The 26,106-nt window shown below is 47.7% G+C and overlaps 1 protein-coding gene across 2 annotated transcripts in view; it reads left to right on the forward strand.

The window, feature by feature from the left end:
• The window catches only part of LOC119962139 (contactin-associated protein-like 5), a 1,052,391-nt gene that overhangs the window by 779,977 nt on the left and 246,308 nt on the right, over positions 1 to 26,106 (forward strand). For both annotated transcript variants that reach the window (XM_038790062.1, XM_038790063.1), the window contains exons 18-19: positions 3,684 to 3,923; positions 16,745 to 16,969. In XM_038790062.1, the coding sequence (XP_038645990.1) occupies positions 3,684 to 3,923; positions 16,745 to 16,969 (465 nt within the window). The remainder of the gene's footprint in view (positions 1 to 3,683; positions 3,924 to 16,744; positions 16,970 to 26,106) is intronic.

The raw sequence follows: 26,106 nt of genomic DNA on the forward strand, positions 1-26,106 counted from the left end.
CTTTACACAGAGGGTGGTGAGTGCCTGCAACGCGTTGCCAAGGGAGGTAGTGGAAGCAGATACATTAACGGCGTTCAAAAGGCATCTTGACAAATACATGGATAGGATGGGTCTAGAGGGATCCGGCACTAGGAATTGCTGAGGGTTTTGGCCAAGAGTGGTATCATGACCGGGACAGGTTTGGAGGGCCGAAGAGCCTGTTCCTGTGCTGTAGTGTTCTTTGTTCAGTGGTGATTCAGTCTCAGGTTACTTATCGCAGCCGCGTTACTGAGATGGGATGCTGAGCAGAGATGCTTCCTCAACTGAAAGGGAGGGATGGGGACATTGAGACTGGGAAGGGAGCCTATTTTGATCCTCCCACCTGAAGGAAGGTGAGCAAGTTAAAAATGAATTAACCACCAACTCAGATCCTGACTGTTCCCAATGTCAACAGGTAGGGTCGTATGGGTGGATGCGATGTCCCCCTGAAGCAGGTGGGAGCCTCACAACTTCATGCAAATTGTCGGGCCTGTTACATCCAATGCAGTTTTAGTCAGAACCTGAGTTGAGCTGCTACTCTTGCTTTCATACTCGGCAGAAGCAGGTCTGAATATGGAAGACACCCTGTCCGTTAAAACATCTGTTCATCAAGTGTGTAGGAGAAGGAGTGCTCTTCCAGGCCAATAAGAGAAGCCAAAGCTCAGGCATCCAGGCCTCTCTTCCATCCCGTGGGATACTTCCAATACCTCATTCCCACCACTTGTTGAGAATTCTGTCCAAACCTCACTTGCCAACAGCTGTTCTGCGCCACCCATTTGCCCGCTCTGGTTAGGAAGTGGACTGGCGGCATTTCAGTGAGTCCTGAGGCTTAAGCCATCCACGGCCTGACATTTAGACCAGACAGTGTGTCTCACACTCTCCCCATCTCCCACCGCCCAAAAACCCACTCTAGTTTAACATTGACACCGGGATCTTTGCTTGTTTATCTCCTCAAGGTCATTTGGACATCAAGGTTCGGATTTATTTTGCCAACCTGTTACTTCCCCGCACCCAGAAAATGTGTATTTAAATTAAAAATGGGAAGGTCTTCAACAATATTAACAGCAGTCACAGTTTACGTAACCACACTCCTTCACAAAAATGGACCCAGATCCCAAAAGACATTTTAACATAATTTTTAAATGTCCGTTACTGACATCAGTGCAAGAACAGATATTCATGTGACATACACTTGCTTTTATCATCGTGGCATAGATTACAAAAGCAAGGAAGTCTCATTGGAGGTATGTAGAGCATTGGTTAGGCCACTGCTGTAGTACTGTGTGCAGTTCTGGTCACCACATTATAGGAAGGATGTGATTGTACTGGAGCGGTGCAGAAGCGTTTCACCAAGATTTTGCCTGGGATGGAACATTTTAGTTATGAAGAGAGGTTGGATCGGCTTAGGTTGTTTTCGCTGGAGCAGAGAAGACTGAGGGGCGACCTGATTGAGTTGAACAAGATTATTAGGGGTATGGACAGGGTGGATAGGGAGCGGCTGTTCCCCTTCGTTGAAGGGTTGGTTACGAAGGGACATAAGTTCATGATGAAGGGTGGGAGGTTGAGGGGGCATTTGAGGAAAAACATTTTTACCCAGAGGGTGGTGCTGGTCTGGAACGCACTGCCTGGGAGGGTGGTAGAGGCGGGTCACCTCACATCCTTTAAAACGTACCTGGATGAGCACTTGGCATGTCTTAACATTTGAGGCTATGGGCCAAGCGCTAGCAAATGGGATCAGGATTAGCAGATCAGGTGCCTTTTATGCGCTGTATTTTTCTGTGAATATGTGATTCATGATGTGGTGAAGGGGCTGAGAGATAGATTCATGATAGCTTCATTCACTTGAGGGTATTTTTCTGTGATTCTGTCATTCTCTGTCAGCTATTTCAAGGTGTGGTTAAACCGTGCCCAATAAACAGGGTAACAAATGTATTAAAATAATGGGCAGAGGAATGCTATGGATATTGAGATTAATCTTCCATTAGCAACACTAATTTCAGTCTTGCATTCTTACTCAATTGAACACTTAGAAAGAAATGTTTTTGCAACAGGATTTATATAACTTGACAACACAAACACCTGGTTAATAAGTATGCATATTCAGTATTCTATCGTGTAATTCAATCCAAAGCTAGGGACCCATAAAGTAAACATTTCACACAAAAACAACTTCCAAATTTTAAACAGAAAGTGCTGGAAAATGCTCAGCAGGTCTGACAGCACCTGTGGAGGGAGAATCAGAGTTAACTAGCGGGATTCTCCAACCCCCCGCCGGGTCGGAGAATCCCCCGGGGGGGGGGGGGGGGGGGGGGGGCGTGAATTCTGCCCCGCCACTCCGACGCCGGCTGCCGTATTCTCCGGCGCCGGCTTTTCGGGCGTCGGCGGGGTTTATGGCACGCCGGTCAGTCGCCGTTGGCTGTGGCCCCCTTCCCGGCAATTATCCGGGCCTCAATGGGCTGAGCAACTGTCGGTTCCTGGCCAGTCCCGCCAGTGTGAAATGGACATGGTCCCACACGGCGGGACCTGGCTGGTAGGCCATCTAGTGGAGTCCTTGGGGGGGGGATCCGGCCCCGGGGGGGGAGGTGGGGGGGGGGGGCCACGGTGGCCTGGCCCACGATCGGGCCACCGATCTGCGGGCCGGCCTGTACCGTGGGGGCAATCCTTCCTTCCGCACCAGCCTCTTTCAGGCTCCTCAATAGCCGGCACGGAGAAGAATCCCCCTGCCCATGCGCAGGAACACGTCGGCTGGTCTGCGCAGTTGCAGAACTACACAGGAGGATTCCGCAACTTCCGGTTGGCCCGATGCCAGAGTGGTTTGCGCCGTTCTTGGCGCCTGCGACGAGCCATCCCGCCAATTGCGGGAGAATCCCGCCCAACATTTCGATTCCAATATGACTTCTTCGGAACCTTTGCTTTTACGTCTAAAATATCCTGGTGTCCAGATGAAATTCAGCTGTTGATTAGAATTCACATATTATAAATTATAAGAAAACACCGTTTGTTCAGCGATCAAAATAGTTGTATCATCGAGGTGCGTGAGAACTGATTTTGTACATTGGATGCGTCCGTTTGCTTATTTGGAATCAGTCCTAAACTGAAAAGGATCATACAAAATTGAAGATTGCATTGTGTGCGCTGAGGTTTATATCTTATTTTTGCATTTGTTCATAGATAGAATTTACAGTGCAGAAGGAGGCCATTCGGCCCATCGAGTCTGCACAGGCTCTTGGAAAGAGCACCCTACCCAAGGTCAACACCTTCACCCTATCCCCATAACCCAGTAACCCCATCCAACACTAAGGGCAATTTTGGACACTAAGGGCAATTTATCATGGCCAATCTACCTAACCTGCACATCTTTGGACTGTGGAAGGAAACCGGAGTACCCGGAGGAAACCCACGCACACACGGGGAGGATGTGCAGACTCCACACAGACAGTGACCCAAGCCGGAATCGAACCTGGGACCCTGGAGCTGTGAAGCAATTGTGCTATCCCGCTTGTTGTGGGAGTATTTTTCTTCCTTAGTGTCCTGTGTGTTTATTGACCATTAAGAAGGCATATTTCACTAACAACTGGAGGAGGACACAAGTCTGTCAGATTTTACCCAACCACACCCCCCTCTGCCCCTCCCAATTTACTTAAAATCAGTCTGTCTGTTTTCAGGTGGAACTGCCTCAAGACAGAAGGGATTTCTTGGATGTGTTCGCTCTTTACGGTTGAATGGAGTCACTCTCGATCTTGAAGAAAGAGCCAAAATGACCCCCGGGGTGAAGCCAGGATGCCTGGGACACTGCAGCAGTTACGGTAACTTGTGTCACAATGGAGGGAGATGTATCGAGAAGTACAATGGCTATTCTTGCAACTGCAGTCACTCTGCTTATGATGGACCATTCTGTAAAAAAGGTAAGCAGATTTGCTCAATTTTCTTTTAGATGGCCGTACACTAGATTTCAGCGAGCTCCCTTTTCCAGATTAATGGGGATTCATTTATTCTGAGTGTAAAAATGTTTGAGTCAATCTCACTAAATTAAATAAAAACATTAAACGCAACCATTTAGATTTTCTCCCATGTAAAGGTGCTGGGCAGAATTCTCTGACAATGGGGCTATGTCCCTACGCCCGCAGGAAAACGGATGCAAATCACTCTCAACTTTTCTGGAGAAAGTCCAGAGTGGTTCTCCATTTTGAAGAGGGCTTGCAGGGCCCCGGAGTGCTCCACACAGCTCCGGCTGCCGATACGGGGCTGCTCCACACAGCTCCGGCTGCCGATACGGTGCCCTGCACTTCAGGCTGTGGGTCCGCCCATGTACGCGGCGGCCAACCGCAGCAGCGGCCCCGCGCAACATGGCGGACCCACACAGCAAGCCGGCCCCAACAACATAGGCCTCCACAGATCGTGCGCGCCCGCCAATCGGTAGCCCTTGATTGTGAGCCTGACCGTCCTGGAGGCCCCACCCAGTGACGGATACCCCCCACCCCCCCACCAGGTGGCCGCGGACTGGGTCCGCAGCCGCCACTCCGAGCCCCCGCCGGGTGGAACCATGAGTAAACCACGCCGGCGGGAACTTGGCCAGCTGCCTCTTTCAATGGTCTCTGACCGGCGCCGCTTCGCCCGCGAGACTGGCAATTCTCCGGTCCGCGGAGAATTGCGGGACAGCGCCGGACCCGATCGCGGGTCTGACGCCCCATTTTCCGTCCCCGCACCGAGCCCGATTTTGGCGCGGAGGTTCAGGGAACCCCCCCGCTGTTCCATTCTGACTCTCCACAGCCATGCTTCTGCACTATGACCTTTGCTGAAACCATTTTCTCTTTGGTTCCTTTTGCCTGGCTAACCCTGTGTCATATTTTCCAGCTGCCCAGATTTGCCTCGGTCTTTGGGCTGTTTTTCAGTGGTGAGATCCAGCGTCTGGTATAATTGATTAGAACACCTTGGGTATGAAGGTGTCTGAATGAATCGGGGACATTTTAACATGGGGATTGGGTTTTGCGCGGGGGATGGCTCGAGTGGGATGGTTTCCTGCTTGGCGGATGCAATGAGGAGCTGCTGTGACTTCTAACGTCTGAGATTCTCTTGGAGGGGGTTGAATCTTTTTCTGGTTTTAACAGACAGTACAAGGGGCCAAAGTCACTGTCATCAGGTGAAGATGGAGTAGAACACAGAACATAGAACATACAGTCGGCTGCCTACTGGCTTCCATCTCGTGGGGCATTGGCACAAGTTGGGAACTGTTTTGCAAGGATACCATACGTATGGGCAGCTCTGGAAGAATGAATAAACACCGGGCAAAATTCTTTGCTTGGGAGTCTGTGTTCTCCCGCCAGAGCTGAATTGTGCCTGATTACTGCTCCCAGCAGGAAGCGATTCCCACTCCTTTGCCATGCAAATTTATGCATGTTGAGGATTGCGAGGGATTTCCGTAGGAATCCTGCCACCGGGCTGGCATTTTGAACGGGCGGCCCAACAACGGGTTCCCACGGCGAGCCCCCCCCCCCCCCCCCCACAGGGCAATTTAACCCCCAAACCCAGATTTTATGGGCTCCCCCTGCTAAATTAGAGGCCACCCAGAAACCCCCAAAATAAAGAGAACCCCCCCCCCCCGAAACGACCTAAATAAACAAACCGCCTCAATAAAGACACCTCCACAGACCTCCCCCCCCCCCCCGTGAAAAGTGACCCCTGTCTAGCGAGAGATCAATTCAGACAGAGGCAGCGAAACAAATTGCAGCTTTCACACTCACCTGGGCAATACACCTGCTGACACACTCACTGAAAGCAGTCCCTGTCAATTCCTGGAAAGAGAAAAACAGCTGGGTTTAAACCTCCTCAGATCTTTGATCTGCAAGCCATTTAGTCATTTCTCTTTGGTATTGATTTTAATAGGCTCTAGTTTACAGCTTCAAACGGAATTAAGTGTTTTCCAATCACGCCCCCACGCCACGGTTGAGGGATCTTGAAGTGGTCAGCTGGAAATTGACAGCACTTAACTCTGTTTGAAGCCACATTAGCTGGTCTCCAGTCCTCTGGCACCTCCCCCATGACCAGAGAGGAATTAAAAATTTGGGTCAGAGCCTGTGCAATCTCTTCCCTTGCCTCCCACAGCAGCCTGGGATAAAATTTATCTGGACCTGGAGATTAGTCCACTTTTAAGCCTGCCAACTCCTCCAATACCTTATTACTCCCTGTGTCAATTTGCTCAAGAGCCTCACAGTCTCTCTCCCTGAGTTCCATACATACATCCTCATTCCCCTGGGTGGAGGCAGTTGTTAAGTATTTGTTCAACACCCTGCCAATGTCTTCTTTCTCCATCCACAGATTTTCCCCTTTGGTTCCTAATGGGCTCTACTCTTTCCCTGGTTATCCACTTCCCATTGATAGACTTCTAGAATATATTGGGATTTTCCCTACTTGTACCAGCCAGAGTTTTCTCATAGGCTTTTTTTGCTCTCCTAATTGCTTTCTTAAGCTTCATCCTGCACTTTTTGTACTCTACGAATGCCTCTGCTGATTTGCTTCCCTTGTACTTGCAAAAGCCTCTCTTTCTCCTCTCATCGTATCCTGAGGATCTCTGTCATCCGTGGTTCTCTGGGCTTGTTACTCCTTCCTATCACTTTAGAGGGAACATTGGACCTGTACCCTCCTCATTTCCTTTATGAATGCCCATCACTGCTCTTCTGTGGAGTGCCCCACAAGTAGCTCTTCCCTGTCGATCTTGGCCAGATCCTTCCTTATTTTACTAAAGTCCGCTCTCCCCCAATCCAAAACCTTTGTTTACAAATTGTCTATTTCTTTGTCCATGAGAAGCTTAAATTGTACCATCTGGTGGTTGTAATCATTAAAATGCTCCCCCACCAAAACCTCAACCACCTGTCCGACATTGTTCCTTAGAATTAGGTCCAGCACTGTGCCATCCCTTGTTGGACCCTCGACATGTTGCCCTGAAACGTTCTCCTGTGTATGTTTTAAGAATTGCACTCCATCAAAGCTCTTAACAGTATTCCTATCCCAATTCATGTTGGGAAAGTTGAAACCATCTAATATAACTGTTAAGGGCCTGCGTTTAGAGAACCCCAAAGTGTATCAGGGAGTTCAGCTGACCCACAACTTATTTTAAATAAATTTAGAGTACCCAATTCATTTTTTCCAATTAAGGGGCAGTTTAGCATGACCAATACACCTAGCCGGCGCATCTTTGGGTTGTGGGGGTGAAATCCACTGAAACATGGGGAGAACGTGTAAACTCCACACGGACAGTGACCCAGAGCCGGGATCGAACCTGGGACCTCGGCGTCGTGAGGCAGCAATGCTAACCACTGCGCCACCGTGCTGCCCCCTGACCCACAACTTTTAATAGATTGTGGTACGGGGAGCAAACGGCCCACTCTACAGGTGTGGTATAGCAGAAATTGAAAAATATTTTTTAAAGCAAAACAATGTTTATTCCATGAACTCAAGTTAACATTTTTAAAACATACAGTGAACATATTAGCAACCATTAATTCAAATACAACCCCCAAAGAATACAACACTAAGTAATGCTTAATAACTTCCCACACAACATCCAGAAAAAAGAAACACCTTTAACAGAAGCACATTAGGTTTACATTCACTACTGAGAACATTTATAATCCTGAATTCACCAAATGATCAAGAGGTAGTCTTTTGAAGGCAGAGAGAACAGTAATACACCTGCTTGGCCTGGCTTCAACTCCAACACTGAAAACAAAACTAAAACACACCCTGCAGCCTGCTCAAAAACGAAAGTAAAAAGCTGACAGTCAGCCCAGCTCCACCCACACTCTGACATCACTTCAGTAGTAAACACCCATTTCTTAAAGGTACTCTCACTACAGATATTTATATACACATCCATTAATAAACACCCATTTCTTAAAGGTACTCTCACATAACAATGACAAAGAGCCACCCAGACTCAAAACAAGCCATTCTGGATTTGGTGATGTGTAGCGAGGCAGACTTGATTGGGGGCGTTAAGGTGAAGGGGGCAGTGGCCACAATATGAAAGAATGGACCCTGTAGTTTGAGAGGGATAAGCTACAATCAGGTGTAACGGTATTACAATTGCATAGAGATAACTACAAAGACATGGGGGAGGAGCTGGCCAGAGTTGATTAGAAGAGGAGCCTAGCAGGGAAGACGGTGGAATAACAATGACATGGATTTTGGGGGGTTATTCAGGAGACACAACAGAAAATCATTTAAAAGCAGAGGAAACATGCCAAGGGGAGGGCAAGGCACCCATGGATGACAAGTAAAATCAGGAACAGCACAAAACCAAAAGAAAAAACATACAAGGTAACGAGGATTAATGGGAAGCTAGAGTATTGGGAAGCCTTTAAAAGCAAGCAGAGGACAACTAAAAAATCAATAAGGAGGGGTGGAGATGAAATATGAGTGTAAGCTAGCTAGTAATATAAAAGAAGATGGCAAGAGGTTTTTTTTGACATAGAAAAGGTAAGAACAGGGCAACAATGGACTTTGGACCACTGGAAAATGAGGCTGGAGAAGTAATAATAGGAAACAAAGAAATGGCAGAGGAACTGAATAGTTACTTTGCATCCGTTTTCGTGGTGGAAGACACCACTGGGATACCAGAACTTCAAGAGAATCAGGGGTCAGAGGTGAGTACAGTGACCATCATTAAGGAGAAGGTGTTGGGGAAGCTGAAAGGTCTGAAAGTGAATAAATCAGCAGGACCAGATGGACTACACCCCAGTGTTCTAAAAGAGATAGCTGAGAAGATTGTGGAGGCATTGGTGGTGATCTTGCAGGAATCACTGGAGGCAGGAAGCATCCCAGCGGACTGGGAAAATGGCTAATGTAACACCGCTATTTAAGAATCATGCGGTGGATTGGCTGGTAAATCCAGCCCCTTATCTCCCTTCTCGCTCCACAGATGCTGTCAGATCTGCTGTGATCACCCAGTATTTTCTGTTTTTGTTTCAGATTCCAGCATCCACTGTAATTTGCTTTCTAACATAATACTAATATAATCACTCATTATTATTTTTACACACCTCCGTGAATTGTGAAAATATTTACTCCTCAATTTCCTGCTGACAATCTGGGCATCTGTAATAAACACCTAGCAATGTGGCTGCCCATTTTTTATTTCTAAGCTCTACCCACAAAGCTTCTTTCCATGCCCGCTCCAAAATATCGGGCGCAATTTAATGGGACAAGTTCTAAGTGCCGTAGCGAGCAAGGTTTCCCGCGAGCTCCATGATGCCACATTGGTGAGGTCCAGTCAACTATCAAAGGCACTTTGTCATTTTTTTCGGCCCTTGCAAGTTCCTCGCTGGGCGAGACAATTCTTTTCACCACTGGCGAGCGAAGCTCGCTGGCCGAACTGGTTTCTCAGAGAAGACGTCACTGTTTTGAAAGAGTGCCCGATCTCTGGGAGAGTTTGTGGCTCCCTCACTCCTGCCACCATGGGCAATGACACCCCCGCACGCATGAGCACTACCACCACCCCCCCCCCCCCCAACTCCGACTGCGGATAACCTGCTGTGTGTTCGCAGAGGCCCTCCTTTTCCAGGCCATCACACACCCCCTTTCAGATCCCCCTTTCCGGGACCCTCACCTTTCACCCACACAACCTTCCGGAGGCCCCCATACCTGCCCTTCACCGCCCACCCTCCAATCCCCCACATCTCACCTTTCATGGGCATCACACCCGACATGCCCTGACACATTGCAGTGCCATTTTGCATCTGGCGCCTATGCACTGCTGCCCTGACACCTTGGCAGTGCTCCTGCCAGCCTGGCAGTGCCACCCTGACACTTTGGCAGTGCCAGAGTGACAGTGCCAAGGTGCCAACTGGGCAGTGCCAAAGTATCCGGGTACCAGGGGGAGAGCCAGAGTGCCACTCTGCCCTGTCCGTGACCACCCAAAAAGCCACCAATGGCCTTGGAGACCCTGCAAGTGTTGTTCCGCCTGGTCTTCGTTTGTGTGGACCAACACTAACCATCACTCATGGGACCTCTCGCTCATGAGCCAATTAGATCCCAGGAGGTCATTGGAGAGGGCGACCATCTCGTTACTGAGATGGAGATTGGCCTTTAAGTGGTGAGTAGTGGGTTTTCGCTGTGCCAAGGCGAGTACTGGGATCTGCCAAAGGGAGTGAGCCGGTTCAATCACAAACTGCTTGGCGCCTGCCGACCTTCGTGATTTAGGCCACTTCTGTGATTGAACCGACTCACACCGATTCTCACCAGGTGCGACAAGGTCGTAACTCACACCCATCATCTCCCCTTACTGTAGTAACTGAGCCCTTAACTAATCGTGCAATGCCTCCTCCTCTTTTATCCCCTCCTCTATTTCAGAATAGAATAGAATCACTACAGTGCATAAGAGCTCATTTGGCCCATCAAGTCTGCACTGATCCTCCGAAAGAGCACCCTAACTAGGCTCAATCCCCTGTTCTATTCTCGTAACCCCAACTAACCTTTGGACACTGAGAGGCAATTGACCATGGTCAATCCACCTAACTGCATATCTTTGGGCTGTGGGAGTAAATTGGAGCACCCAGAGGAGACCCACGCAGGCGCAGAAAGAATATGCACAGTCCACACAGACAGTCACCCGAGGTTGGAATTGAGCTGGTGCTGTGTGGCACCAATGCTAACCACTGTGCCACGGTGCTGCCCCAGATTCTCACCAGAAGATCCTGGGATATTGAGATACCAATCCTGTCCCTCCCTCAACCACATCTCTATGATGGCTGCTATATCACAATTCCCCATTCTCAAACGGGGCTGGTTTAGCTCACTGGGCTAAATCGCTGGCTTTTAAAGCAGACCAAGCAGGCCAGCAGCACGGTTCGATTCCTGTACCAGCCTCCCCAGAATGTAGCGACTAGGGGCTATTCACAGTAACTTCATTGAAGCCTACACGTGACAATAAGCTACTTTCATTTCATTTCTTTTCATCCTCAACTCATCCGTTTTACCTACCTCGTCTCTCTCTTTCATCAACCACGTCGCCTGTTTCCCAATTTTCAAAAGCACAATTGGGACAAGTGGTACCAAGACTTGATGCTCTGAGTTACACAAAGAGGCTGGATAGACTGGGACATTTTTCCCTGGAGCGTAGGAAGCTTAGGTGTGATCTTATAGAGGTCTATAAAATAATGAGGGGCATAGACAAGGTAGACAGCCAACCTCTTTTCCCAAAGGTTGGAGAGTCTAAAACTAGAGGGCATAGGTTTAAGGTGAGAGGGGAGAGACACAAAAGAGCTCAGAGGGGCAATTGTTTCACACAGAGAGCGGTAAATGTCTGGAATGGGCTTCCAGAGGTAGTAGTAGAGGCAGGTACAATTTTGTCTTTCAAAAAGCATTTAGCGAGTTATTTGAGCATTTAAGACAGAGATAGATAGGTTCTTGATTAATAAAGGGATCAGGCGTTATGGGGAGAAGGCAGGAGAATGGGGATGAGAAAAATATCAGCCGTGATTGAATGGCAGAGCCGACTCGATGGGCCAAGTGGCCTAATTCTGCTCCTATGTCTTATGGTCTTATATTAGGAAAGATGAGTACAGAAGGATATGGGCCAAATATGGACAATTGGGACTAGTTTAGTGGTAAAAAGTGGACGGCATGGACATGTTGGGCCGAAGGGCCTGTTTTCATGCTGTAAACCTCTATGACTCCATAAGTATACCTCGCCATTGGGAATTCATCCTAGTGGAGGTGGAGAATCGCAGAGGCCCAGAGAATAACAGATGGGGTTGGGCCCGCGAATGATATGCCAGTGTTGTTCACTGTACGTGCGTTTTGGAATGCAATGCCGCCGCTGTCGGGGTGATGGAAAATTACGATTTTGCGTCAAACCGGTGCCCGCCACGATTTAGGCATTGGAACCGATTCTCCGCCCAATCACGTTTAGTGATTCCGGCGTTGGCTGGAGGAGAATTCCGCCCATGGAATTCCTAAAATGTGCACAGGGTTTCTTCCTGACACAGCATGTTTGTGAGCTTTCAAGTGGAGAGATGTTGTTCGATCCACATACAAGAACCAAAATAGGTGTGGTGGATAACTTAAACATCAAGAGTAGTGACCATAATCTGCTCCAAACATATGCCTTATAAAAGCTTTGGATCAGAATCCTGGGTAGAATCTTGTTGCGGCATTGAGGGTCTTGCCTTCTGGCTGGACAGCCAGTGAGAGACCCAAGTTGCCTCCTTTTGGGAAGGCCTGTTGAACCACATGCCAATCAAGCAGTGGTGAAGCCAGTGGTGAAGCAGTGGTAGGCTGTGGCAGTCCTCCGAATCAAGACCCCCCCCCCCAGAGCCGGAATTCTTGCCTACCGAGAGCTGGTGGCCAATCAGAGGCCAACATCTTTTGTGCTCTGACACGCCATTGGGAAGGCAGTGGCTGGTGCCGGTAGGACAGGATCGTAGAGTGACCCACAAAAAAGTAATGTTGGGGTGGGAGTCACGGGGAGAGGGGTATACCAGGGGTTGGCAGCAAGTGCAGGTGATGGCTCACAGCCAGACTTTAAATTGCAGGATTTTGAACCTCTACCTTTAGTTAGCAATTGTCCAACCTTACGGTTTTGTGCATCTTCGCATGTGATAGCCCAGCAGTGGTTCAGTCCCAGCTCCAGCCTGACAGAATTAGAAAATGCCCCCCGTTGAGGATGAGGCACTTGGGACAGTATACATTGTACGAGATGAAAAATAGAAATATATTTATAGTGATAGCGGATTGATTCAAGAAGTGACTTTGTGCCAGCAGGATTGTGTGCTGTATTTGAACAATAAAATAAACCTTGCCAATGCATTCTGTTTCATATTTAATTCTCACCAAAACCTACCTGAACAATATTTAAATTCACAGTGCATCCTATGCATTTGATCAACGTATCCTCAGTGAAAAGCTCATGTCACATGAGTGGTTAGTTAAATGTTACCTCGTATGAACAATTGCTACAACAATCACCAATTATCAATTGTATGAATATTTATTGTTGTTCAAGTGATAGCACCTCTGGCTAATGATGGGACATGACTTTCTCATATTTTTTTTCAAATACTCCATTTGAACCTCCAAGATATAAAGAAACAGAATGCATTTATATTACATGTATCTCTTATCGTTAATTACAATTTTACACACATTGGAGAGGACGGCAAAATGCCTTAAGGTTGCTTTAGGCAATTTTCTTCACAAAACCTTCCCGCATTCATCAAGTCCCAATCCATTTGAACAGTAAAAGCCACATCTAACGAAATACATTTAAAATTTCTTATCTTATGAGGGAAATTGGATGCATGTTCTCTAAAGTGATGTGCACTATAATTTATTTAAATTGCTTTGCGTCCTGCCATCGTTCACCATAATTTAAAGCTATATATATAGAAACACGATGTAAATTTGCAGACATGGAATTGTTGTAGTCAGGATTCCCACTGTCCCTACACAATCTGGAGAAACTTAAAAATCCACATGAAATAGTTAGCTGGACGAATCCCCCCCTAAACTTATGGTTGAAAAATAATCTGTTGAAACAACGATGAAACATAAGAACATAAGAACTAGGAGCAGGAGTAGGCCATCTGGCCCCTCGAGCCTGCTCCGCCATTCAATTAGATCATGGCTGATCTTTTGTGGACTCAGCTCCACTTTCCCACCCGAACACCATAACCCTTAACCCCTTTATTCTTCAAAAAACTATCTATCTTTACCTTAAAAACATGTAATGAAGGAGCCTCAACTGCTTCACTGGGCAAGGAATTCCATAGATTCACAACCCTTTGGGTGAAGAAGTTCCTCCTAAACTCAGTCCTAAATCTGCTTCCCCTTATTTTGAGGCTATGTCCCCTAGTTCTGCTTTCACCCGCCAGTGGAAACAATAAAACTTGTGAGATGAATGATGTTGCACAATGTGTAAAGACTGTGCGGTTACAGCTGCAAAAATGTTCCTGTGTTCAGGATCCTTCTTCACACAGTAACTGGACAGTCAGACAGTCTGCGGGATTCTCCGTCAGCAGGATCCTCCGCTTCACTGGCAGTGCCCACATGCTAGTGGGTTTCCCGGCAGTGTGGGATGGCCGCAATGGGAAACCTCACTGGCTGATGTCAGAACAGAGGATCCCACTGCCGACGGGGGTGCATCGCTCCAGAAAACGGGGCTGGCGGGACGGGGCATCCCACCCGGTGTGTTTCTCTGAGACAATCCAGCAAATAAATCTCCAGGTCTCCCTCCCAATATAATTCCCAGACGTTATGTAGTCTAAAGTAAGTATAATAAACACAATTCGTTTGGACGAATGTATTTTGCTATTTTTGCAGAGGTATTAAAATAAAGGGCAGCACAGTAGCATAGTGGTTAGCACAATTGCTTCACCGCGCCAGGGTCCCAGGTTCGATTCCAAGCTTGGGTCACTGACTGTGCGGAGTCTGCATGTTCTCCCCGTGTGCGCGTGGGTTTCTTCCGGGAGCTCCGGTTTCCTCCCACAGTCCAAAGATTTGCAGGTTAGGTGGATTGGCCATGATAAATTGCCCTTAGTGTCCAAAATTGCCCTTAGTGTTGGGTGGGGTTACTGGGTTATAGGGATAGGGTAGAGATGTGGACCTGGGAAGGGTGCTCTTTCCAAGAGCCGGTGCAGACTTGATGGGCTGAATGGCCTCCTTCTGTACTGTAAATTCTGTGATTCTAAAGAGCGGGATTCTCTCAGCACACGCCAGGCCGGAGAATCGCCGGGCCGGGCATGAACCAAGCGATGCCACCCTGATGCCGGTCGGTCAGTCCTCCAGAGAGCGGAGAATCGGCGCCATTGGCACCGGGGCGGTCGGAGCGGCGCCGGTCTGGGGCCTCTCTATGCGGCCCCTCCGGCGATTCTCCGCCCGGGATGGGCCGAGCGACCGCAAGAAAAATCCGAGTCCTGCCGGCACCCTACATGTGGTCTTACCTGGCGGGACCTCGGCGTGCATCCCTCTGGTGGCGGCCTGGAAGTGGGGGGACGGGAGTGTCCGATCCCGGGGGGGGGGCCTCCGCTGTGGCCTGGCCCGTGATCGGGGCCGACCGATCGGGGGGCCGTCCTCTCGGGCTGGAGGCCTCTTTTGCCACGCGCCGGCCCGTGTCACCCTGCGCTATGTTGCACAGGGCCGGCACGGAGAAGGGAGCCACCGTGCATGCCCGCAATCGTGCTGGTCGCACTGCACATGCGCAAACCCGCGCCGCCCATTGGACGCCGTTATCGGCAGCTGGAGCAGCGTGGGTCACTCCAGTGCTGTGCTGGCCCCCTGTAGGAGTCAGAATCGCTGCTCCTGGGGGCATATTGACAGCGCTGTGAAACACGACAGCGTTTACGACGGCGGCAACACTTAGCCTCAGGATCAGAGAATCCAGCCCAAAGTAATTTATGCAAATGTGAAATAGTTTCCCATATTGTTATCAAGCAGTAAAACTCGAGGCCATGTTATAATACCATTTCTGGTCGAATCATTCCAGTTCACATTCAAGGGGTGGAGCTAATGAAAATAGAAAGCAATTCAACAGAGGCAAAAGCATAGTCAGAAATCTCAATGGGATAAATGTTCCGAGTTTGCATTTCCAGTGCATTTGATCAGTGGATGAATAGATGCAAATTCTAATGACCCATTGACTGTCATGTCAGGATCTTCAATACACACTTCTGGTTTTTTAAAGACTTATGTTGTGAGTTTAAATTAATAAATTCTACCCTCGTTGTCTGTAAACTGCTCTAATTTATGCTGCCATTGTGGTGTGGATTATCCCCTGAAATGTTTTCACGGTCTGGTGTATGAATTCTCGTCAACTTTGCATGGGGAAGTCAGACTCAAAAACATGTCAATGGATTCTCCGAATCCAGCTCAAAACTTTAGTTAAAGAGTGAAACCTGACTTATGACAATGTGTTTTTAGCTAGATTGTAATGTTTCCAGATTTTATAAGGGTGGAACTCCTCAGTAAACATTATCCCACCATAAGAGAACTGGTGTCAGGTTCATGTGTCTTGGATTATCTTCAATTCTCTTCCTGCATCTCGTGGCGCACTAAGGCAAACTTTCATCTGTTTCCATCGCTAATGAACTGTGAGCTGGCTCCTGTGGTAGAGAACTGCTCAGTGCTCTTGTTCTGTTGCATTAAACCTTTTTCCTTTGACTCAACTTGTTTGGCTCGATGTGGACTTCTTTCCAGGCCTTAAATTACCTCCCTTGGCCACCAAGTCCTGGGGTGGGACTTGAACCCAGAGCTTCTTGCTCAGAGGCAGGGATGCTACCCACTGCGTCACATGTCTTTAACACAGAAAACCAAATGAGACAATTTAAGTTTTAAGTACACACACAAGTTCACCGGAGGAAGGAGCTGCGCTCCCAAAGCTTGCGATTCGAAACAAACCTGTTGGACTTTAACCTGGTGTTGTAAGACCTCTTACTGTGCTCACCCCAGTCCAACACCGGCATCTCTCCACATCATGGCTTAAAAGACACACAAGCTAAAATAAGATTAAATATTTACTTATCCATTGTATGTATTGTGTTACAAACCCAAACAGAACTAATCAAATGCAATTTGCACCGTTTTTATGATCATATACAGATGATAGCTGTACAAATGCAATTTGATTCTTTATGCTGTCCCTGCATTTGATATCTTGGCAGGCAGAGTGGGATTGAACTGGAACATATTCGACCTGACAAAGGATGACTTGTGTTTTTTTTCTGATTGTTTACAGAGATCTCTGCCCTCTTTGAGTCTGAGACATCACTGATATATACCTTAGAGAAATCTCCCATCGTTGTCAAGAATCTAAGTGACCCTTCATCTGCTGTGTCCTCAGACATCACTCTTCTAAAGGAGAATATTGCATTCCGTTTCCGAACTGTACAAACACCCTGTATGCTTCTTTATATCAGTTCTCTTAACGGGGAATATGTGGCTGTGACTCTGTCGAAAAATGGTAAGTCTAATGAAGAGTTAGACCTGACATATTAATCCCTTTCAAAATGTGACCCCTTTTTGTTGTTGGAAACGAGTTGATACAAAAAGTTAGCATATAATCATTTTTTTGAGAGACAAATGATACAAAGTTGAACTCTACATGGTCTTATTTAAGATTTTCAAAGCCAGCTGTCAATGACATAGGGCAAGATTTTCTGCCATTTACCAGTGGTGGAGACGGCTTGTCATTGGCCATCACCGGAATCTTCCCCTCCCGCAAATGTCTACTGCGCTTTGCTGGTCTTGCCCGTTACGCTGCCAGGGAACCCGTGGCAGGGGCGGTCGACTTCGGCAGGGCCGGATAATCCCGCTGGTGGGAAGGGCCGGGAAAATTCAACCCTCAGCGTGTCGGCATGCCACAATGTTTTGGTGATGAGCCAACCAGATCAGAAAGCTTTTGGTTGGGCTCTCCTCTGTGCTACTCTCAATGACGCTGCTTTTGAAGCACTATTGTAAACCGTGGTGGCCCTCAAGCATGTGGACCAAGAAGCAATTAGATCAGCCCCTCGTCACCTAGTTTAATGCTTATGCAGGGACAGATTCAACTCTGATTCTCGCCATGATCAATTACACTAGGATTATTCACCCACTCCCAAGTGCCTCATTAGCCTCATGCCTCCAGCACTAACCACCACAGACCTTGTTACCTAATATGACCAAATCAGGCGAAAACTTTGACCTTAATTGTTTGAGAAATTGAAGATTTTATTCACTTGACAACTTAATTCTTGGCCTTCTGTCATTTAATTCCGACTCTCCTATTGACTAAAGAGTTTGTCCTTCTTTCTCCACATAGGGAGGTTTAAATCCCAGACCCCTGCAGTAGTTTGATAAGAAGTACTACATTCCCAAACCTTACTTGATCGATGATACGACCTGTACACTTGACATTGAAATGCCAGTATCAATGACATTGAGTGTAAATATATTCACAGCACCAACAGCAACTTGCATTTAAATAGCAACTTTAATGTAGTAAGAATGTCCCAAGGTGCTTTGCAAAGGATTGAACACTCTGTGAATCAGACCTGAGCCAAGAAATCACTATTGTGTCCTTTTTTTTGGATCGTCAAGTGGGCTTAAACAGCACTTTTCATGCCCCCAGCAAATTCCCTCAAATTGCAAAGTGATGATGACCAGATAATGGGATTTTGCGAGGTGTTTAAGGGATAAATATTGACAAGATCCATGAGGATAGCTCCTCTGCTCATCTTTGAAAATAGTATCACTTACTTTCACCCAAGCAAGCAAATGGGGCACAGCTCAATGCCTCATCTGATAGACAGCACATCAAACAGTACAGTACTGCTTCAGAACGGCACTGGAATGTCAGCAGATATTCCTGTGCTCTGGAGTGGGGCTTGAACCCCTAGAACCTTAAGACTCAGAGGTAACTGACCTCCACACTGCCCAGCTCTGTGAATCTTTGCCGATCACCAGTCTGAATTGGCGAGCCACCCTGACGCGGCATCCCGTTATTTTCCTGGCTTCCCAGCCTGCCACCTCAGGGCTGGGAAAATCCCGCCTAGAGTTTAAAGGCCGATCATCGGAATCAGGGTCATTATCCTATTTTCTATTTAGGTGACAGCAGAAAGTGAAGCTTGAAGTTAAAAATCGAGAATGGCATTATTACAAAGGGACACTTCTGTCCGCTTATTAACCTTCAGTCGCCTGATATTTATACTGTAAACTATAATTTCAGTTAATTATAGGCTGGCTAGCTTTACTTTCATTGTGAAAAAAAATGCTCAAGGGCTTTTTGGTGATGCATATTTAAAGAGTGCAGCTATCATAAGGAGAAATCAACATGGCTTCAGAGTTGATGGGTCATGCTTGCAAATCTACTGGAATTCCTTCAGGAGATAATTAAGCCTGTTCAGGTATTTAATTCAGCAGATGCAGTTCACTTGAATCTTCAACAAAGCATCTCATGCAAGACCAATGCGGAGAGTTAAGTCTAATTGACAAGATAACGTATTGCTGATCTGGATTCAGGATTAGTTTAGCAGGTGAAGTCAGAAGGTGGTGAGCAATATGCAGAAAGGTCTGCCGAGGAGAAAAATACCCAGCGGTGTTTCATGGGCATCACTTCCAGGACTCCAAACATTTGAAATCCTTTTGAATGTGGGGAAACATATAGGCCAGAATCATCCCAAGTGTCATTTTTGGTGCAGAAATCGAGTGAATCACACAGGCCCATCGGCACGAGCTTGACCAAAATTGTTAGACACTTGGGAAAACAATTTCATGGGAAAAGCGTTGTGCCTGTGGCGCGGTCTGAATTGGTCGCCCCGGGGTCATCCGAGCAGTTCAGTCAAGGGTGCGCTGCATTTAAATGGTTCCACAGCCTTTACTCACACTCCAGCCAAGAGGATGGCGGCAAGAAAGTCAGATCCAAGGTTCATCGAGGGTGCCCTGATACGGGGATGCTGGGTGCTGTGCAGGAGAGGAGGGAAACCATTTACCCGCAGCCGAGTAGGAGAATCTGGAAGCATCCAGTCCATCTGGCTGATCCCTTCCAGAGACTGAGGCACCTCAAGCTTAGCAGACAGAGCAGGGTGGCACCACAACACCTGTGCCATCTGCAAGTAGGTCGAAGCCCTCCAGGTCCTCGTCCTTCAGAGGACGCCTGCTAAGGTCATCTTAGGCATGGGGCGCGGCAAACAGACCGCCTCAAATTCAGATGTAGACCCTGAGAACACACCTAGATGTAGCGGTAGTGCTGGAAGGGTGAAGAAATAGTAGCTGCACAGCGTGGCCATGGATGACGTTAGGCACTTAGGGATGTAGAGCACTGACATTTGTCTATGTTTGATCGCACCATATATTAAACCTCACTTTTCTGAACCACTTTTAGGATGCCCAATCTCCACTCAGTGCATGTGTTTCCTCTGTACAGACCGGACTCAGTAATGATACAGAGAATCCTTCAACCGAACCCCCAGCCCCCCGAGATAGCACCAAGGGAGGTGACTGACTCCGTGCATCATCACCCTGAAATGACCCAAGCCACCGGGAGTTTATGAGCTTCCATCAACCAGAGAGGAGTCAGGCATTCATAGTATCCTTGATGAGCATCACATCTCTTTCCTAACTGTAAATCATCATCACCCTCCAGCACAAAATGGGCAAGTAACATTCAGGGAATCCCCAACACCAGCTGGCTGAGTTGTTGGCCCTCATGAGCCCCCCTGGGTGTGTAGGAGGGGACGTGGCACATTGAAGAGGTCACGTTCTGAAGTGGCACCCAAGTGTCCTCCCTGATTGTGGACCTCCTGCAATGTGTCATGATAGGGGAGTGTCTAGCCCTCCTGTCCATGTGCATGGAACCACTGAAGGCTCTTTCAGGAATGTCTTTGATTTCCTGGTTGCACCTGGATGCTCACATTTTGGACGGTGTGGTGGGTTTTGGGAAGTGGGGGGAATCCAATATGACTGCAAGTGTTGGAGCTGGGGGCCGTCGGGAGAGGTTTACCCTTTGACCCTTGTTTTCAAAGCACTCTCACTAGAATTTGAAGCTCAGCCGTGGATGTGGCGCTGTGGAGAGCTGATGGTTCAAAGGGTTAACTTCTGAGCATCAATCAGTGTCACAAGCATAGATCTCAGTTTACTAACAGGGCATCGTTGGTTCCTCCCTCAGTGCCAGGCTGTGCTAATAGGCACCCTGGTAACTCAAGCGGCAGCCATCAGGGAGTTCATTGTTGGCCTCCCTTCAATATAAAAATCACTGGATGATAAATCCTAAGCTACAACCAACATTCCCCCATCTGCCTTCCACCCCTCTGCTCATCCACACCCCCAAGGAGGAGTTTCCAACAAACATTATCATGTAGGCACACACTCACCCAGCCCAGCTCTGGCTGAGTGGTACAGAACAACAGCCCCCCCCCCCTCCCCCCCCCCCACATCTCTGCTGACCATGACTCTGCTCCCCAGCCTCACAGACACCCCCTGACCTCTCATTCAGGGGCCCTGGTGAACAGACATACAGACGCCCAAAAGTCAATCACATACTACCATGAACTACCGTCTTCTTGGTTACCTCTGCCATACCCCTTCCCAGCCCCCATCCTCAGAGATGCCTCTGTCCCCTTGGACCCGCGGTGGACAGTGGTGACATGCGCGCTCACCTCCAACCTCCTTCTCAGAAGTCATGGCGCCAGCTTTTCATTTTTAAAGAATGGTACTGATTTGCGTTGGCGTGACGTCACGGCAAATGGATGGGAAGATACAACGAGGGTGGACGATACACCGTGACACCTAGTAATGAGATGATGATACATGCAAATCAGGATTAAACCCTTCCCTTCCCAGCCCGCCTCCATCACCGGAAGGAGGCTGGGAAGATCGCAAACCTAAATCGCGCCATCAAGAATCACGTTTCCAGAATCTCATGAGATTTAGCAGCCATTACTGGAATTGTGCCCGCAGTTAATGCAGCTGCTAAATTGAAGTCACAGTGTTTAACTCTCGGGCCGTAGGGATGTGATTCAGAACCTGTTGACTGTTCCATTATGTTAGTATCCATAGAATCCATAGAACATACAGTGCAGAAAGAGGCCATTCAGCCCATCGAGTCTGCACCGACCCACTTAAGCCTTCACTTCCACACTATCCCCGTAACCCAACAACCCCTCCTAACCTTTTTGGTCACGAAGGGCAATTTATCATGGCCAATCTAGCTAATTTTCACCCGGAGGAAACCCACACAGACACGGGGAGAATGTGCAGACTCCGCACAGACAGTGACCCAGTGGGGAATTGAACCTGGGACCCTGGCGCTGTGAAGCCACAGTGCTATCCACTTGTCCTACCGTGCTGCCCCAAAGTGGCAGGAGGGAGGGTGCTGCACTGTTTGTGGGCAGGGCCTTATTGACATTTTGCTGTGGGTGTGGAACAGACACCCAACACCATGTCATGCATGTCCAAGGAGCGATCACAATTGCCGGATGGTCTGTTAAAGAGAGCCCAGATAGGAACTCTCCTGCCTCTAGTCCTCCTGGCTCCACAATAATCAGTCAAAACCTATTGTTGATGTACCCTCTTCTGCTGAACCCCACACCTCTCCCCTTCATTGTATGCAAACCTTGGTGACACGTGCCTGGCACTCAGTCCACCAAAATCATAAGCAGGCATGTCATGAGACTCAGTTTGCACATTGAAAGAGGGTACTGCCTTATACAGACAGGCACTCTGCTTAACCAGTAGAAGATCTCTTTCAGAATGCGGGCAGTTGGAACATCAATGTAGCAAAGCAGTAATACAAAAGCAAAATACTGCAGGTACTGGATATCTGAAATAAAAACAAAACAAAATACTGGAAATACTCACGGGATTCTCCCCCCCCCCAATCTACGTGTTTCTGGGAGGCGGGAGGCAGTGCGATGTTCACTGGTGATGGCATTCTCTGCTCCCACCTCTGTCAATGGAGATTCCCATTGAAGCCACCCCACACCACCAGGAAACTCACGAGCGGGGGTATGCTGCAGGCGGGACCAGAGCATTCCATCACCAGCGAACGGCTGGAGAATTCCGGCCACTGTGCTGTGATGTTGCAGACACGCCAATGCCGGAAATGACTTACGCGTTTAAGAAGCTGCATAGTGACCCCAATATGACATCACTGCGTGTGTAAGGCTGGAGGATTAAAGGTACAGCCTCCATGTTAGATGTCCACTTATTGCCTGTGATCCCTACTGCAGATGTGACTCGGTATCAGTAAGTCTGTGTGCCTCATCAGTCAGGCATATAGTCAAGTAATTAACCAGTGTAATTTAGGGCCCAGGCTCGATCTCGGCCCGTGCAGAGCTAGGTATAATTGTTGCTGGTAATAAACATCATGTACTTTTGTTCAACCCAGAATCCTCATCTGTCTCAATATCCTGCTTAGCATAGGGGTAGATAGACCCTTTGAGGTTGAATATTGAGGCTCTCAACATTTATGGTGGAAGTAGGCCATATGAGACCACAATACTCAGCAGCTCAGATCACGCCTGTTGAGAGGGACAGAGTTAACATTTCAGGTCGAGGTGAACTTTCATCAGCATTGGCTACGCCCTGAGCGACAACCGACAGCAAATGTACACAATCTCCAAAAACAATCTGTTCAAATTGAATTGTCAGCGTAACACTTTCTAACCAGCCAAGCAGCCAGCATCTTGTTCCAGATATCCCGGGGGTGAACCTTTCAGTCCGTACTCAGGTTTTGCATCTACCGCGTTGATTGCCTGTCGATCCCACTGGAGGCTTCCGGGCTGGACGCATTATAATTCTCCCCAGTGTACTCCAGATAGAGGCAGCGTCTGGAATTGGAATTTTTTTTTGGAAATCTTTTTATTGGCATTTTCACAAATTATAAACAATTATATACATTGCTGGTCATGTTCATTCACTGCACAATACAGAAAGGTCTACCTTTCCTTCCCTTAAGTTCACTTATATACAAGTCTTCTGCACTCTGGCTCATGTGCGGTCCCTCCTGCCCCCCCAGCCCGCCCCTCCCTGCCCCCATTCCCCTTTGTTTCCCCCCTGGTTAACTTTAGGGGGGGAGGGGGGGTTGTTTCCAACCCCCCTTCCTCTCCCTCCCCCCTCTTTCTTTTCTACCCCCATCATCTTCGGCTGTGTTTCCCCTGTGGCTGGGCCTCCCACGTTGTCCCTTTTGCATCTCTCCAGCCTTTTCTCATCTCCCCCTCCCCTCTCCCCAGGTTGCGCATTCCCATGGTTCCCCCCCTGTCTTTCTTTTTCTTTTTCCTCTCCCTTTCCATTCTAACTTTCCCATTTCCCCTCGTTGTTGCTGGCCTCGAACAGGTTCTGGAACATGCCGACAAATTGCCCTCATCCGTTTAGGAATCTTGCTGGCTGCGGAGTCAGATTCGCTGAAGGAGCAGCAGCAATACTTGTGTTGTTGCATGGTAGCACAGTGGTTAACACTGTTGTTTCACAGCGCCAGGGTTTCGGGTTTAATTCACGGCTTGGGTCACTGTCGGTGCGGAGTCTGCACGTTCTCCCCGTGTCTGCGTGGGTTTCCTCCGGGTGCTCCGGTTCCCTCCCACAATGATGTGCAGGTTAGGTGGATCGGCCATTCGAAATTTCCCTTACTGTCCAAAACAGTTAGGTGGAATTACTGGGTTACGGGGATAGGGTGGAGGTTTGGCCTTAAGTGTGGTGCTCTTTCCAAGAGCCGGTGCAGACTCAATGGGCCGAATGGCCTGCTTCTGCACTGTAAAATCTATGAAATTTTAAAAATCACATGGGTTCCTTTGGACTGGTGGTGGCTGTAAAACCATGTGTACTAACATTTGGAAAAAAACCTTCAATGGGGATTTTGCTTGGTACAAATATAGGAAACAATGACACTTCAATCGGAAAGTCATGGGTCCAAGATCTACCTACTCCTGTGTCTTGAGCGTGTAATCGGGGCTCACGTTTTAATATAGTGACTGCACTGTCGGTAGTGCAATCATTCAAGTCGTAAAGCATTCTGCTCCATCAGACATGTATAAACGATGCTGCGCCATTAAGTGAAGATGAGCAGGGAAGGTTTCCTTCTGGCTTGGCCACCTATTATCTCTCAAACGTCACCATCAGGACCGTTTACCAAGTTTCGGGTTGTGGGATTTAGCTGCTTTGTTTCCCTGTCTTATACCAGTAACTACGCTGAAGAGCTTAGGAATGCTCTAAGGATGGAAAAGACGCAATATGTTCTTCCTTTCTTGAACTCCTGGGTTATGGTATCATTCAATTAGATATTGAGCCCAGATGCAGGAGTAACGAGCCCCACTGTATCCAAGTGATTATCTCTAATTTTGTGTAATATTTTAACATGGAAATTGCAGTAATTTAAATCCAACCGTTGCCAGTGTAGGTTAGGGTGCAGAGGAGCTGGTTTAGCACAGTGGACTAAAAAGCTGGCTTGTAATGCAGAACAATGCCAGCAGAGTGGGTTCAATTCCCATACTGGCCTCCCCAAACAGGCGCCGGAATGTGGCGACTGAGGGCTTTTCACAGTAACTTCATTGAAGACTACTTGTGACAATAAGTGATTATAATAATTATTATTATCGGTGACAGTCGATGTTTAGGATGGATTAAATGAAAATGAAAATCATTCCGGAGCCTGTTTGGCGAGGCTGATACGGGAATCAAACCCTGCTGCTGGCCTGCCTTGGTCTGCTTTCAAAGCCAGTGATTTAGCCCTCTGCTAAACAGCCCCTAGCATTATGAGAAGTCAGGAGGCTACGAGAGTCGCATCTTTAAGGCGCGAAATTAGGAAGCACATTTTCGCGCAAAGGTTGTAACTCTCCTGATGTCAGATCAATTGTTCATTTTCACACTGAGAATGATAGATTTCAGTTAGTCAAAGATATTATGGGATATGGAGTTCGATATCAGATCATCCATGTGTGTTGAACGTAGGAATTCCAGGTGTAGTGTGCTGTAGGTATTTGATGCGTAAGGATTAAAAGCCTGGGTTAGTGTGTATGTGTGTGTGTGTGACTGCTGCAGTCATGTTTTAAAAGAAATCCTATTTTGAAAGAACAAAGGTTTTGGCAGCTGGGGAAGGGCAATTAAGCCATCGTAAAGAGCTTGGGCAATGCAGTTGTGTTTGGATTAAGCAGATTCCCTGAGAAGTTAATTCACTTTCAGCTTAGTAAAATGATGTTGTTACTGATGGGGGAGGTAATATATCGGTCATTTTGTAGAAAGCAGGTCGGTGGAGTTCCAGTTGAAGCTGTGAACAGAAGTTAAGCAGTTTGCTCCATGCAGTTTAGTTAAAAGATCTGCCTGCAGACAGAAGAGCAGTGTGGTTGGGAAGGTGAACAAACCGGCTGAAACAGCTTCTGAAGACATACAGCCAGAGTTTTTGCATGCTTCTGACAGGATTCAGGACTTTTCTCTGAAGATCTCTCTTTCTCAAAGAACATTTCTGTAAAGCAGGCATTCCTGGGTGCCAACAGCATTTTAATAGTGAATTGAAAGCTGAGATGGTTTTTCTTGTTGGTTGAGTGGGATTAAAGAGAGCAGTTAAGGTATTGTGTTCACTGTATTGAGTAGCATTGTTTAAGGGGTAATTGTAAACTATTTTCTGGTATGATG

This window comes from Scyliorhinus canicula, chromosome 2 (genome assembly GCF_902713615.1).
Source record: "Scyliorhinus canicula chromosome 2, sScyCan1.1, whole genome shotgun sequence".
Classification (NCBI taxonomy): domain Eukaryota; kingdom Metazoa; phylum Chordata; class Chondrichthyes; order Carcharhiniformes; family Scyliorhinidae; genus Scyliorhinus; species Scyliorhinus canicula.